This window comes from Pristiophorus japonicus, chromosome 5, assembly GCF_044704955.1.
Source record: "Pristiophorus japonicus isolate sPriJap1 chromosome 5, sPriJap1.hap1, whole genome shotgun sequence".
Lineage (NCBI taxonomy): Eukaryota > Metazoa > Chordata > Chondrichthyes > Pristiophoridae > Pristiophorus > Pristiophorus japonicus.
Window position 1 is genome coordinate 303,422,490 of NC_091981.1, and position 12,572 is coordinate 303,435,061.

Here is a 12,572-nt window from a genome sequence, read left to right on the forward strand (position 1 = left end):
TGTTTCTATGTTCCTATGTTTCGCTGCCCTGATTAAGTGCAATAATTGTACCCCGTTAATCCTGTAAGGGACCTGGCAGTTCTTTGACTTCACTTCCACGCTTTGCAGTATTGCTGAAATGTCGAGTCTGGTTTGGTTGACTTCTCTGACACTTGTTCTAATCCCTCCTGTATTCACAGTTGCTTTCTCAGTGATTCCTAAACCTGATTATTTCTGTTTCTTGTACCATTGAAAAGAAATCTTGTGATTGTCTGACCTCTTCACCCACCCCCTGAGCTCTTGGTCTGGCTAAACTTCTCCTTTCAAACAGCCCGCTCCCTCTTTCCCCATCCCGTGTAACGGCCCCACACACATTGCACATTTCTCTTCTCCTATTTCCCAGCAACTTTTGCTCAATTGATATTTCCAAAGATTGAGAAATGGCATCAAACTTTTAGCCAATAGAAAGCCAGCTCTGGCAGCATGTGACCAGTTGCACACTGACCCATCCCCAAACTGCTGTGATATAAACTCTGAGCCTGCGGGTGATCTCAACACCTGTGAAGAAGCTACGAAAGGTGAGTGAGCTTTCCTGATCTCTTTTCTCACAGTCCGATTGTTGTCTGGGGCTCAGGGAGTGGATCCAAGCTGGGACTCTTCCCAAACATCCTGGTCCTCAAGGTCCATCTTAAATCTGTATTGGGGCGCACAGACAGCAGGAGGGGCACCGAATAACAGAATATTTCCTATATCCTGCCCTGGGAGTGTTTGATGGGACAGTGTAGAGGGAGCTTTACTCTGTATCTAACCCTGTGCTGTACCTGCCCTGTGAGTGTTTGATGGGACAGTGTAGAGGGAGCTTTACTCTGTATCTAACCCCGTGCTGTACCTGCCCTGGGAGTGCTTGATGGGACAGTGTACATAAGAACATAAGAAATAGGAGCAGGAGTTGGCCATATTTCCCCTTGAGCCTGCTCCATCATTTGCATGTTCAGCCATGAACTCATTGAATGGTGGTGCAGGCTCGAAGGGCCAAATGGCCAACTCCTGGACCTATTTTCTATGTTTCTATTAATAAGATCATGGCTAATCTGACCATGGACTCAGCTCCACTTCCCTGCCCGCTCCCCATAAACCTTTACTCCCTTATCGCTCAAAAATCTGTCTATCTCCGCCTTAAATATATTCAGTGACCCAGCCTCCACAGCTCTCTGGGGCAAAGAATTCCACAGATTTACAACCCTCTGAGAGAAGAAATTCCTCCTCATCTCAGTTTTAAATGGGCGGCCCCTTATTCTGAGACGATGTCCCCTCGTTTTAGTTTCCCCTATGAGTGGAAATATCCTCTCTGCATCTACCTTGTCAAGCCCCCTCATTATCTTAAATGTTTCGACAAGATCTCCTCTCATTCTTCTGAATTCCAATGAGTATAGACCCAACCTACTCAACCTATCTTTATAAGAGAGTTTTACTCTCTATCTAACCCCGCTGTACCTGCCCTGGAAGTGTTTGATGGGGACAGTGTAGGGGGAGCTTTACTCTGTATCTAATCCATGCTGTACCTGCCCTGGGAGTGTTTGATGGGACCGTGTAGAGGAAGCTTTACTCTGTATCTAACCCTTGCTGTACCTGCCCTGGGAGTGTTTGATGGGACAGTGTAGAGGGAGCTTTACTCTGTATTTAGCCCTGTGCTGTATCTGCCCTGGGAGTGTTTGATGGGACAGTGTAGAGGGAACTTTACTCTGTATCTAACCCGTGCTGTACCTGCCCTGGGAGTGTTTGATGGGACAGTGTAGAGGGAGCTTTACTCTGTATCTAACCCTGTGCTGTACCTGCCCTGGGAGTGTTTGATGGGACAGTGTAGAGGGAGCTTTACTCTGTATCTAACCCTGTGCTGTACCTCCCCTGGGAGTGTTTGATGGGACAGTGTAGAGGGAGCTTTACTCTGTATCTAACCCTGTGCTGTACCTCCCCTGGGAGTGTTTGATGGGACAGTGGAGAGGGAGCTTTACTCTGTATATAACCCCCTGTACCTGCCCTGGGAGTGTTTGATGGGACAGTGTAGAGGGAGCTTTACTCTGTATCTAACCCCCTGTACCTGCCCTGGGAGTGTTTGATGGGACAGTGTAGAGGGAGCTTTACTCTGTATCTAACCCCGTGCTGTACCTGCCCTGGGAGTGTTTGATGGGCCAGTGTAGAGGGAGCTTTACTCTGTATCTAACCCTGTGCTGTACCTGCCCTGGGAGTGTTTGATGGGACAGTGTAGAGGGAACTTTACTCATCTGCCAGCGACTGAACCGTCCTGAGTCGTAATCAACTGTGGCCGGGAAAAAAGAAGTCTTCCTGACACGGCTGGTGATGGAAGGAGCTAAATCTCCCAATAAATAATCATCAACATCTTAGTAAAGTCTGTCAGTGACCCCACTTTTTACAAAAGGAGGGAGAGAGAAAACGGGTAATTATGGACCGGTTAGCCTGACATCAGTAGTGGGGAAAATGTTGGAATCAATTATTAAAGATGAAATAGCAGCGCATTTGAAAAGCAGTGACAGGATCGGTCCAAGTCAGCATGGATTTATGAAAGGGAAATCATGCTTGACAAATCTTCTGGAATCTTTTGAGGATGTAACTAGTAGAGTGAACAAGGGAGAACCAATAGATGTGGTGTATTTGGACTTTCAGAAGACTTTTGACAAGGTCCCACACAAGAGATTAGTGTGCAAAATTAAAGCGCATGATATTTGGGGTAATGTATTATTGATGTGGATAGCGAACTGGTTGGCAGACAGGAAGCAGAGAGTAGGGATAAACTGGTCCTTTTCAGAATGGCAAGCAGTGACTAATGGGGTACTGCAAGGTTCAGTGCTGGGACCACAGCTATTTACAATAGACATTAATGATTTAGATGAAGGAATTGAATGTAATATCTCCAAGTTTGCAGATGACACTAAACTGGGTGGCAGTCTGAGCTGCGGGAAGGATGCTAAGAGGCTGCAAGGTGATTTGGACAGGTTAGGTGAGTGGGCAAATGCATGGCATATGCAGTATAATGTGGATAAATCGGAGGTTATCCACTTTGATGGTAAAAACTGGAAGGCTGATTATTATTGAATGGTGACAGATTGAGAAAGCGGGAGGTGCAACGAGACCTGGGTATTATGGTACATCAATAATTGAAAGTTGGCATGCAGGTACAGCAGGCGGTGAAGAAGGCAAATGGTATGTTGGCCTTCATAGCGAGAGGATTTGAGTATAGGAGCAGGGAAGTCTTACTGCAGTTGTACAGGGCCTTGGTGAGGTCTCACCTGGAATATTGTGTTCAGTTTTGGTCTCCTAATCTGAGGAAGGACATTCTTGCTATTGAAGGAGTGCAGCGAAGGTTCACCAGACTGATTCCAGGGATGGCTGGACTGCCATATGAGGAGAGACTGAATCGACTGGGCCTGTATTCACTGGAGTTTAGAAGAATGAGAGGGGATCTCATAGAAACATATAACATTCTGATGGGACTGGACAGGTTAGATGCAGGAAGAATGTTCCTGATGTTGGGGAAGTCCAGAACCAGGGGTCACAGTCTAAGGATAAGGGATAAGCCATTTCGGACCGAGATGAGGAGAAACTTCTTCACTCAGAGATTTGTGAGCGTGTGCAATTCTCTAACACAGAAAGTTGTTGAGGCCAGTTCATTGGATATATTCAAGAGGGAGTTAGATATGGCCCTTACGGCTAAAGGGATCAAGGGGTATGGAGAGAAAGCAGGAAAGGGGTACTGAGGGAATGATCAGCCATGATCTTATTGAATGGTGGTGCAGGCTGGAAGGGCCTGCACCTATTTTCTATGTTTCTCTGTTTCTATTTTTCTATGTGATGTGGAAGATCCCTCTCAACACCAGGATGCCCCTTTTTCTTTGTGGTTAACAGTTCCTCAACTTTATGTCTTTTCTACAGGATGAAGTCCCATTACATGCTGGTGTTTGCCTGCCTCTGGGGGCTTGCTCAGTCTCATCCCTCAACAGGTAAGCAATGAATGTGTGTGAGTTGCCACTAGTTACAGACATGTGCAGGCAGGGTATGAAGGATGTGACTGAGATTCAGGCAGTGTCTGATTCCCATATACACGGGTTATTGGTGCAGACTGGGGATGGACAGACTGGGTCAGTGCTCGGTGAGTCAGACCAGGTACAGCCTGTGTTGGCTCACACTGTCCCTGACTGTCAGCTAGCTGAGTACAGTCACAGCTCTGATACAGACCCCAGGAAACCCTAACCCTAACCCATCCTGGGTCTCTGACTGTCTGTGTGTGTGTGTGTGAGATGGGACACTGACCATACAATCATAGACTCACACGTACAACAGGAGACCACTCGACCCATCATGCCTGTGCTGGCTCTGTGATAGAGCGATCGAAATAGTCCCAGTTAGAGGGTTGTAAATCTGTGGAATTTGCTGCCTCAGAGAGCTGTGGAAGCCGGGACAGTGAATAAATTTAAGACAGATATAGACAGTTTCTTAACCAGTAAGGTTTTTACCATAGGCGGTCCCTCTAAGCGAGGATGACTTGTTTCCACGTCAAAAAGGGATGAGTTCACAGGTGTTCCAATGAGGGACCGGATATTCCAGATCCCGAACGACATCCTGAAGGGTGGAAGATGCCTGTGCGTGGATTTATTTAACTGGTGTGCAACGGCCACCACACGGGCTTGACTGAGCTCGGTCTTGGTCCAGTGGCAAGGATTACCCAAGACTAACAGGAGACCTGCTCTATTGCACGGACCCAGTGCGCACACATATCGCAGTGTGGGCTGGGCCCGTGCTGCCCCTGGGCCCCTGGCCCCGAACTCGCGCCTCTCCTGGGCCCCGATCACGTCGCTCTACAATCTCTCGTTGCTCCTTCGCCCCGACCTCGCCGCTCCTGCTGTACCTGCCCACGCTCCAATCAGCGACCTGGACCGTGGTGATGTCACTCTTCACAGCCGTCGCCCTCCTGCACCAGCTCGCACCGTACCCTGCCGCGGTACACCGGCACACTGCCCACGGCCGGCACTCGTCGCTCCAGTTATGGCCCCGACCTGCCGCTGATGGTCTCTCGCTGGTCGGGGCCGATAAGGGGTTATGGGGAGCGGGCAGGGAAGTGGAGCTGAGTCCATGATCGGATCAGCCATGATCTTATTAAATAGTGGAGCAGGTTCAAGGGGCCATATGGCCCACTCCTGCTCCTATTTCTTATGTTCTTATGTTCAGTCTCCAGCTCATTCGCCATAAACCTGCAAATGTTTCCTGTTCAAATATTTATCCAGTTCACTTTTCAAAGTTATTATTGAATCTTCTTCCACCGCTAGTTCAGGCAGTGTGTTCCAGATCACAAACACTCGCTGCGTAAATACATGTTACCTCATCTGGCCTCTGGGTCTTTAGTCAATCACCTTTAATCTCAATGTCAGCCGTGGCTCTGTTGGTAGGCTTTGCCTCGTCGCTCAATCAGAAGGTTGTGTAGAAACATAGAAACATAGAAAATAGGTGCAGGAGCAGGCCATTCAGCCCTTCTAGCCTGCACCGCCATTCAATGAGTTCATGGCTGAACATGAAACTTCAGTACCCCCTTCCTGCTTTCTCGCCATAACCCTTGATCCCCCGAGTAGTAAGGACTTCATCTAACTCCCTTTTGAATATATTTAGTGAATTGGCCTCAACTACTTTCTGTGGTAGAGAATTCCACAGGTTCACCACTCTCTGGGTGAAGAAGTTTCTCCTTATCTCGGTCCTAAATGGCTTACCCCTTATCCTCAGACTGTGACCCCTGGTTCTGGACTTCCCCAACATTGGGAACATTCTTTCTGCATCTAACCTGTCTAAACCCGTCAGAATTTTAAACGTTTCTATGAGGTCCCCTCTCATTCTTCTGAACTCCAGTGAATACAATCCCAATTGATCCAATCTTTCTTGATAGGTCAGTCCCGCCATCCCGTGTGTTCAAGTCCTACTCAAGAGCCTTGAGCAGAACAATCCAGGCTGACACTCCAGTGCCGTACTGAGGGAGTGCTGCACTGTCGGAGCTTCCGTCTTTCGGATGAGACATTGAACCAGGTGGACGTAAAAGGTCCCATGGCGCGATTTCGGAGAAGAGCAGGGGAGTTATCCCCAATGTCCTGGAAAATATTTATCCCTCAATCAACAGAACAAAAACAGATTATCTGGTCATTATCTCATTGCTGTGTGTGGGAGCTTGCTGTGCGCAAATTGCCTGCAGCGTTTCCTACATTACAACAGTGACTACACTCCAAAATAACTTTATTGGCCGTAAAGCGCTTTGGGACATCCTGAGGTTGAGAAAGTGGCTATACAAATGCAAGTTCTTCTATTTTTTAGACAGAACTTTTGTCAAAGTTGAGTAAAAGATAAACTCTGAAAGAACTTTCACCCTCCTGTTTTCAGGAAATCTGGCTGCGACCATTCGTGCGAGCCAGTCCAGCATCGCAGACCATCTTGGAAATGCTGGAAATGCAATTGATGGAAATGCCAACACCGATTGCAAGTTGGGATCATGCAGCAGCACAGCAATTGAAAGATCACCTTGGTGGAGAGTCGATCTGTTCTACCATTACCACGTCTATGTCGTACTGATCACCACCAGCAAAAATGGAGAAGGCTTGCAGGGAGCAGAAATCCGCATCGGAGACTCGACGGAAAACAATGGCAACAACAATGCCCTGTAATTTACAACCCCTGTAATATACAACCCCTGTAATATACAACCCCTGTAATATACAACCCATGTAATATACACAGCCCATGTAATATACACAGCCCATGTAATATACAACCCCTGTAATATACACCCTGTAATATACAACCCCTGTAATATATACACCCCCTGTAATATACAACCCATGTAATATACAACCCTTGTAATATGCACCCCCTGTAATATACAACCCTTGTAATATACACACCCCCTGTAATATACACACCCTATAATATACACACCCCCTGTAATATGCAGCCCCCCTGTAATATGCACACCCCCTGTAATATGCATACCCCCTGTAATATACACAGCCCATGTAATATACACCCCCTGTAATATACAACCCCTGTAATATACACACACCCCTGCAATATACAACCCTTGTAATATACACCACCTTGTAGTATACACCCTGTAATATGCACACCCTGTAATATAAAACTTGCAGATTGTGTTACAGATGTATTTAACTCCCCACTGTAAAGCACAGTGTAGATTTTGTTACAGATTGGATCCGCCGATTCCTGTGGACTCACTCCTTATTCTCCCTGTGTCTCCTACAGCTGTGCAAAAATCGAATCCATTGCAGCTGGCACGACTGCCAGGTTTGCCTGTGGCGGACTGGGAGTGCATGGTCGTTACCTGAACATTATCATCCCGGGCCGTAACGCAGCGCTGTCGCTGTGTGAGGTGGAAGCGTTTGGAACGCACGAACCTCACCATGAAGAGGAGTTACAATCCTAAATGTGAGTATTGATCCCAACTACTGACGGCAGCTCACTGCTTTCATCTTTCATCCTTGGGGGGGAGGTCTTCTCAGGGCAAGGCGGGACGGGCAATAAATGTCAGCCTTGCCAGCGACCCCCACACCCCCGGAATGAAAAAATAAAATCTTGTTTCCTGACACGGTGATTTTTTTTCCAGAATTTCGGATTGACCCAAACTGAAACTGCCGCTTGTTGGGGAATATCCACTTTGTGCTTCCAGCTTCTGCAACCAATCCCCATTACTGCCAGCTTCTGATCCTGGGCACAGCTCCGGACAAACCTGCTTTCAGCAATGATTTTACACAACGAGGCTGCCTTTAAGGGTTTGTGCAACACATCCGAGAACAAACAGTCGATGAACTATCAGTAAAACATCATTGGTGGAGAAATCACGGGCACGGGGGCAGTGGTCAGTGAAAGGGAACCAGTGAGTGGGGAAAGTGTCTGTACAACACTGTGCCCAGGACATCGGGTACAGATTGATGGCATCAGTCCCAGGCCCATCCCACTGACTGCCCCACTCCTTTCATCCAATTCCTGCTCCAATGTAACATCTGCTGTTCTGAGCCGAGCCAGGATTAATCCTAAAGTCCGTGCAGTTTATCCTCATCACTGCCTGTCTGATAGGGCCCCTGTACTGACTCTCCATTCACTGTCTGCATTGGAGAGTTGCTGTTCTGTGAGGCTGTGTGTGTGACCTGTAACCTTTCTGCCGTTTCTGCCTGAATAAAGTAATAAAAGAGCTGACTGCCGATCCTTGTTGCTGTGTCCATTCTGTTCACTGAAACTGGTCCCCACCGAACGCTCAGAAACTCCTTCAACACAGTGTCCCTCTCCTGGAGGCAATATTGTTCACCTTTTCACATTCACATTTCCCCAATTTACACACAGACCCTCCCCCTGGCTCCGCCCCTCCCCTCCTGCTCCTCCGCCCAGGCCCCGCCCCTCCCCTCCCGCCCCTCCACCTGGGCTCCGCCCCTCCACCCGGGCTCAGCCCCTCCCCTGGAGGGAATATTGTTCACATTTTCACATTCTCATAAGAACATCATAAATAGGAGCAGGAGTCGGCCCTCGAGCCTGCTCTGCCATTCAATGAGGTCACAGCAGGCCATCAACCTCAACTCCACTTCCCTCCCCTCGATCCCCATATCCCTTAATTCCCATAATATCCAAATATCTATCCATCTCCGTCTTGAATATACTCAAAGACTGAGCCTCCACAGCCCTCTGGGTAGAGAATTCCTGATATTAACCACCCTGATAGCTATGACAGAGATGTGATTGCAAAGTGACCAGGTCTGGGAACTAAATGTTCAGGGGTATTTGACAATCCGGAAGGACAGATAGAAAGGAAAAGGAGGTGGGGTAGCTCTGTTGATAAAGGATGGAATCACTGCAATAGTAAGAAACGATATTGGCTCAAATGATCAGGATGTTGAAACAGTTTGGGTGGAGATAAGGAACAATAAGGGGAAAAAAATCACTGGTGGGTGTAGTCTATAGGCCCCGAACAGTAGCAACTCTGTTGGTCGGAGTATAAACCAGGAAATAGTTGGGGCTTGTAAAAAGGGAACAGCAAGAATCATGGGTGATTTTAACCTCCATATTGATTGAACAAATCAAATTGGTCAGGGTAGCCTTGAGGAAGAGTTCATAGAGTGCATAAGGGACGGGTTCCTTGAGCATTATGTAATGCAATCAACCAGGGGGCAAGCTATGAGACAGGATTAATAAACTAGTAAAGAATCCCCTCGGAATGAGTGATCATAGCACGATTGAATTTAAATTTAGATGGAGGGTGAGAAAGTTGGATCTCTAACCAGCGAACTAAACTTAAATAAAGGAGACTATGAAGGTATGAGGGAAGAGTTGGCTAAAGTGGATGGGAAAATAGATTAAAGTGTAGGACGGTTGATGAACAGTGGTGCATATAGAAACATAGAAAATAGGTGCAGGAGTCGGCCATTCAGCCCCTCGAGCCTGCACCACCATTCAATAAGATCATGGCTGATTATTCACCTCAGTACCCCTTTCCTGCTTTCTCTCCATACCCCTTGATCCCCTTAGCCGTAAGGGCCATATCTAACTTCCTCTTGAATATATCCAATGAACTGGCATCAACAACTCTCTGCGGTAGGGAATTCCACAGGTTCACAACTCTCTGAGTGAGAAAGTTTCTCCTCATCTCAGTCCTAAATGGCCTACCCCTTATCCGAAGACTATGTCCCCTGGTTCTGGACTTCCCCAACATCGGGAACATTCTTCCCGCATCTAACCTGTCCAGTCCCGTCAGAATCTTTTATGTTTCTATGAGATCCCCTCTCATCCTTCTAAACTCCAGTGTATAAAGGCCCAGTTGATCCAGTCTCTCCTCATATGACAGTCCAGCCATCCCTGGAATCAGTCCGGTGAACCTTCACTGCACTCCCTCAATAGCAAGAACGTCCTTCCTCAGATTAGGAGACCAAAACTGAACACAATATTCCAGGTGAGGTCTCACTAAGGCCCTGTACAACTGCAGTAAGACCTCCCTGCTCCTATACCCAAATCCCCTAGCTATGAAGGCCAACATACCATTTGCCGCCTTCACCGCCTGCTGTACCTGCATGCCAACCTTCAATGACTGATGAACCATGACACCCAGGTCTCGTTGCACCTCCCCTTTTCGTAATCATTCAGATAATAATCTGCCTTTGTGCTTTTGCCCCCAAAATGGATAACCTCACATTTATCCACATTATACTGCATCTGCCATGCATTTGCCCATTCACCTAACCTATCCAAGCCACCTTGCAGCTTCTTTGCGTCCTCCTCGCAGCTCACACTGCCACCCAGTTTAGTGTCATCTGCAAACTTGGAGATATTACACTCAATTCCTTCATCTCAATCATTAATGTATATTGTAAAGAGCTAGGGTCCCAGCACTGAGCCCTGCGGCACCCCACTGGTCACTGCCTGCCATTCTGAAAAGGACCCGTTTATCGCGACTCTCTGCTTCCTGTCTGCCAACCAGTTCTCTATCCACGTCAGTACATTACCCCCAATACCATGTGCTTTAATTTTGCACATCAATCTCTTGTGTGGGACCTTGTCAAAAGCCTTTTGAAAGTCCAAATAGATCACATCCACTGGTTCTCCCTTGTCCACTCTGCTAGTTACATCCTCAAAAAATTGCAGAAGATTTGTCAAGCATGATTTCCCTTTCACAAATCCATGCTGACTTGGACCGATCCTGTCACTGCTTTCCAAATGCGCTGCTCTCTCCCTCCCTTTTTAAAAAGTGGTGTTACATTAGCTACCCTTCAGTCCATAGGAACTGATCCAGAGTCGATAGTCTGTTGGAAAATGATCACCAATGCATCTGCTATTTCTAGGGCCACTTCCTTAAGTACTCTGGGATGCAGACTATCAGGCTCCAGGGGGATCGAGGGTCGGGGGGGGGGTGGTGGGAGGGAGGTCGGTTCGGTTCGGGTCAGGGGGGGGAGGGAGGGAGGGAGGTCGATTCGGTTCGGGTCGGGGGGGGAGGGAGGGAGGGAGAGGGAGGTCGGGTGTGGGGGGGAGCACGGGTCGGCTCCAGTCTGGGGAGTCGGGTCAGGGTCTGGTCCGGAAGGGGGAGGAAGCGGGAGTCGAGTCGGGTCGGGAGGAAGCAGGAGCTGAGCGTGGGAGGACCTTATTCATGCAGCCCCAGTGAGGCCATTCGGCCAGGGCTAGGGGTTGCGTGCTTCGGGCCCCTCCCACACGGTTTTGGGTGCCTGGAGCTACTGCACATGCGCGCCCACTGTACCGCGCATGTGCAGAGGTCCCGGCACTGTTTTCAGCTCTGGGACCTGGCTCCGCCCCCTACAGCTCCTGCTGTGCTGCGCCGAGGGCCAGAGGACTTGCAGCGAGCTGGAGAATCTGTAATTTTTTTTTAGGCGCACTTTGTGGCGCGAAAAACGGGCATCCAGGTCGGAGCTGCGCTGTTCTAGGCGCGGCTCGAAACTTGGGCCCATAGAAACATAAAAAATAGGTGCAGGAGTAGGCCATTCGGGCCTTCGAGCCTGCACCACCATTCAATAAGATCATGGCTGATCATTCCCTCAGTACCCCTTTCCTGCTTTCTCTCCATACCCCTTGATCCCTTTAGCCGTAATAGCCATATCTAACTCCCTCTTGAATATATCCAATGAACTGGCATCAACAACTCTCTGCGGCAGGGAATTCCACAGGTTCACCACTCTCTGAGTGAAGAAGTTTCTCCTCATCTCAGTCCTAAATGGCTTACCCCTTATCCTTAGACTATGTCCCCTGGTTCTGGACTTTCCCAACATCGGGAACATTCTTCCCGCCTCTAACCTGTCCCGTCCCGTCAGAATCTTATATGTTTCTATGAGATCCCCTCTTATCCTTCTAAACTCCAATGTATAAAAGCCCAGTTGATCGAGTCTCTCCTCATATGTCAGTCCCGCCATCCCGGGAATCAGTCTGGTGAACCTTTGCTGTACTCCCTCAATATCAAGAACGTCCTTCCTCAGAACTGAACACAATATTCCAGGTGAGGTCTCACCAACGCCCTGTACAACTGCAGTAAGACCTCCCTGCTCCTATATTCAAATCCCCTAACTATGAAAGCCAACATACCATTTGCCTTCATCACCGCCTGCTGTACCTGCGTGCCCACTTTCAGTGACTGATGTATCATGACATCAAGGTCTCGTTGCACCTCCCCTTTTCCTAATCTGCCGCCATTCAGATAATATTCTGCCTTCATGTTTTTGCCCCCAAAGTGGATAACTTCACATTTATCCACATTATACTGCATCTGCCATGCATTTGCCCACTCATCTAACCTGTCCAAGCGTCCTCCTCACAGCTCACACTGCCACCCAGTTTAGTGTCATCTGCAAAATTGGAGATATTACACTCAATTCCTTCATCAAAATCTTTAATGTATATTGTAAAGAGCTGGGGTCCCAGCACTGAGCCCTGCGGCACCCCACTAGTCACTGCCTCCCATTCTGAAAAGGACCCGTTTATCCTGACTCTCTGCTTCCTGTCTGCCAACCAGTTCTCTATCCACGTCAGTACATTACCCCCAATAA

The 12,572-nt window shown here is 48.2% G+C and overlaps 1 protein-coding gene across 1 annotated transcript; it reads left to right on the forward strand.

Moving 5' to 3' along the window:
- Positions 1–532: 532 nt before the first annotated feature.
- Positions 533–8,243, forward strand: LOC139264789 (fucolectin-like). The gene is made up of 5 exons (XM_070881928.1): positions 533–557; positions 3,928–3,995; positions 6,412–6,688; positions 7,288–7,470; positions 7,649–8,243. Exons 2-4 carry the CDS (start codon positions 3,929–3,931, stop codon positions 7,466–7,468), a joined length of 525 nt encoding a protein of 174 aa, XP_070738029.1. The 5' UTR covers positions 533–557; position 3,928; the 3' UTR covers positions 7,469–7,470; positions 7,649–8,243.
- The last annotated feature ends 4,329 nt before the right edge of the window (positions 8,244–12,572 follow it).

What these genes read in the sequence shown, in the direction of transcription:
- LOC139264789 (XM_070881928.1), top strand. Translation starts at nt 3,929, where the DNA reads ATGAAGTCCCATTACATGCTGGTGTTTGCCTGCCTCTGGGGGCTTGCT. An exon ending in TCAGTCTCATCCCTCAACAG is followed by an intron (nt 3,996 to 6,411) that starts GTAAGCAATGAA and finishes TCCTGTTTTCAG; the next exon opens with GAAATCTGGCTGCGACCATT. An exon ending in AATGGCAACAACAATGCCCT is followed by an intron (nt 6,689 to 7,287) that starts GTAATTTACAAC and finishes TGTCTCCTACAG; the next exon opens with CTGTGCAAAAATCGAATCCA.